This window comes from Suricata suricatta, chromosome 16 (genome assembly GCF_006229205.1).
Source record: "Suricata suricatta isolate VVHF042 chromosome 16, meerkat_22Aug2017_6uvM2_HiC, whole genome shotgun sequence".
NCBI classification, from domain to species: domain Eukaryota; kingdom Metazoa; phylum Chordata; class Mammalia; order Carnivora; family Herpestidae; genus Suricata; species Suricata suricatta.
In genome coordinates, this window is record NC_043715.1 from 48,552,974 (window position 1) to 48,556,185 (window position 3,212).

General features: G+C 64.8%; 1 protein-coding gene across 1 annotated transcript in view; it reads right to left on the reverse strand.

Moving 5' to 3' along the window:
- Positions 1–202: 202 nt before the first annotated feature.
- Positions 203–3,212, reverse strand: part of EXOC3L2 (exocyst complex component 3 like 2) — a 24,097-nt gene continuing 21,087 nt past the window's right edge. Inside the window, exons 11-13 of the mRNA XM_029924314.1 lie at positions 2,932–3,087; positions 2,116–2,237; positions 203–873 (exon numbers count right to left, since the gene is read on the reverse strand). Coding sequence (XP_029780174.1) covers positions 585–873; positions 2,116–2,237; positions 2,932–3,087 — 567 coding nt within the window. The 3' untranslated portion in view covers positions 203–584. The remainder of the gene's footprint in view (positions 874–2,115; positions 2,238–2,931; positions 3,088–3,212) is intronic.

Below are 3,212 nucleotides of genomic sequence, written 5' to 3' on the forward strand. Positions count from 1 at the left end.
AGGGCCTGCTGCAGTGGCGGCACACAGCCTGGGGACTCGGGGGTCATGGGCGGCCCGTCCGCTTCTGCCCTGCGTGGCCTCCTGCAGCCTCCGCTGCCCTGCCCAGCAGTTGGACCCCAGCCCAGCCTTGGGCGTGTGAGAAGCCCTTGGCCCTGGGCCCTGCCCCCGGTCTTTCCTCCCCCACACGCTGGGGACTCAGCCCTTCCTTGTGTTAAATAGAAATCTCTTTATTCTAAGTATCGTACATTCCTTAATACATGGGACCGGGGCCAGACCTTGAGGTGAGGGGAAAAGGGGGGGCGGGGGCTGGGACATTTCTCTAGAGTCTTCCAAAACGCCACCCACCCCATGCTGGGCTGGGAGGTGTTCAGCATGCACTTGGTGGCCTTGGCGAAGTCCTTGGTCCCTCTGGCCCATTTCTCTTCCACACAGGGAGCCTGGGGGTGGCCCAGAAGGTCCCCAGAGATGTTTCCATCCTCGGTGGTCTGTGGTCCCAGGCAGGGAGTCAGGAGGGGGCGTACAGGAGAACAGTTTGTCAGCAGCAAAGATGGGGGGCACGGAGGTGGGGGAGGGCGGGAAGAGTCTCAGCGCCGGGAGGGGGGCCGGGATAGGGCCGGGGGCCGGAGCCGGGGCAGCCGGGCCAGACCCGGCCGGGGCAGCCGGGAGAGGGGAAGGCGGCCCAGGAAGAGAGGGAGGCCGAGGCAGAAAGGTGGCCGGGGCACGGAGATGTCTGAGAAGAAGGCGCGGTCCCGAGGGGGTGACAGGGGCGCCCCCTCAGACAGTTCCAGGTCCCGGGCCACGGCCAGGATCTCCTGGCGGGCGGCCGCGTTGTGCAGGCCACGGATGTCGAGGAGGGCCGCCACGTGCTTCCGCCTGGGGACAGAGCAAGGGACACGTGCGTGGGGTCCTCAGTGCCGGACGCATACGGGCCCACCAGTGAAGCTCATCCTAGCTCTGGAGCCCCTTTGCCGGCCTCCAGGTCCCTCTCCCCTTCCCGGTCCCCTCCCAACACCCCCCTCCCCAGACTCTCCTGCCAGCACCTCCCTCCCAGACTTCCCTTCCAACCGTTTCCAACTCCTTCCACTCACAACACATTCCAGGACCCTCACGTCTAAACCCAATCCTCAGCCCCGACTCCATTCAGGCAGCTCCTGAATGTCCTTCCGGTCCCCTGACACCTGTGTAAGCTCTTGGAATCTACACCACCCCTGACTCCATCCTCTCCTGCCCGCCCCCACCTCCTCAGTCATTTCCAGAACCTTCCTTGCAAAACAGAGCTCCGGAGCTCGGCGCTATCCCCTTGGACAGAGCCTTGGTGTCTTCCCTTCCCCACACCCTGGAGCCAGAACTGTCCGTGCTGGCTCTACCTGGGGTGCAAGTCCCCAGCTTTGCTAGCGGTGGCATTTAGGGTCCTGTCCCTAATCCCTGTGCCTTGAGTGACGCCAAGCATTTAGAACGGCGCTGCCTTCCACTTGCATACGATTTTCTAAAATAACTTTTATTATAGGCCTTACTTATGCAGTGCGTGTGTCACATGCTGTCTTAGCTCTGACATCAGGGCTCGATAAATAAGAATCGGGTTGGTAGTGCTGTCACCGGGAATGATGATGAGGAGGAGGAGGACTGATTGATGACGAAGAACCCCCCCCACACCCCAAATCCTCCGAAAAGAGTCCTGTTACCCCCCCCCCCGGACGTGGTGAGGAAGCCGAGGCTCAGAGAGGGTCACCCAGAACGGAAGCGGTGCACCAGGATCTGAGCGGGGCCTGCCGCCGTCCCAGTGCGTGGCGCCCATGTGCCCGTGCGTGTCCCCGTGTCCCCCGCGGCTCCAAGGCTGGGCCGGCCCTTCCTGCCGCCGGCGGCCCCGCGCCCCCCTGCCCCGGGCTTCCTGTGACTGCCTGTTTGTTTGCGAGCCCTGGTGGCGGCGGCGGTGGCAGGAGAAGGAGGGAAATCGTATTAATAATGCTCCGGTTCCAGCAGGAAACGGCCGTCAGACACGCTCGCCGCCCCAAGAGCAGGAAACGCGGGGACGGATGCCAAGGCCCGGAGAGTCTTCGGCCTGGCCGCGCGCGCGCAAAGGGGCCAGGGGCGCGGTGGGGGGCGGGTGTTCCTCACCTGATGTCGGGGTAGTCCCGCACCAGCACCCCCACCTCCACCTGGATGCTGGGCGTGTCTTCCAGCTGCAGCACCTCGGCCAAATGGGGCACCACGGCGTCCAGCCACGAGGCCTGGGACTCCTGCAAGGGGGAGGCCCCAGGCTCACGCTCCGGCCCCAGGTCCCCCTCCCCGTAAACCGCACCCCTCCTGGCCTCGGTCTCCGCGTCGGTGAAGCCAGGCAGGGGAAACGGACTGGGATCTCAGGTTATCTGGAAGCTTTGGAAATTGCAAGAAAAATCCATAATACATCATAATATCCAGTTTTGCAGATGAGTGGGGGGCTCGGGACGCCCCTCAACACCTAGTCCTAGGAGTCTGCAAAATGTTACCCTTAGGGGAAACTGGAGGACGCGCACAGGGGGTCTCTCTGCGTTCTCAAAATAAGGACACGCCCCCGCCGCCCGGCTGAACGCAACGGGGTGCAGATAAGAGTTGGTAATGTGACATTCTTGGATCTGGGAACGCCAAGATTCTGCGTTTCTGCCGCACTGGGCCTCTCTCCGGGCTCGCGACAATAGCGAGTGTTTGGGGAGCGCCATCTCTGCGCCAGGCGGGACCCAAGCTCGTAACAGGACTTCAGTGCCCTAGTCCCCACAACCACGCGCAGGGAACCGGATCCCGCGCCCGGAAGGCGGGACCGCACCGGGGGAAAGCCGGTTTTTCCGCGCACGGAGGACAAGGATCAGGGCTGAAAGTTGGGTGACGGCCCTATGCTCGAGAGAGGCCAGGTTTCCCCCCGGAGCTCCCCGCGCCCACCCCCGGGGCCGCACTGACCAGCCGCCTGAAGAGCCTCTGCAGCTGGGCCGCGTCCTCCCGCAGCCTCCGGGCCACGCGGCTGCGGGTCCCCGCCGAGCGGCAGCGCAGGCGTCCGCGGAGCAGGGGCCGCACGTACTCCACCAGCGCCCGCCGGTGCAGCTCGGCCACCAGCGCCTGGGGACCGGCGGCGAAGGGAGGGCCCGTGAGCCGCCGGGGACCCCTTTTTTTCTTCTCCCACCCCCCGCGCGCACTCCGGGGCCCCACAGGGCACCAGACCCCCTCTTAGCGCCCCCCCTTCC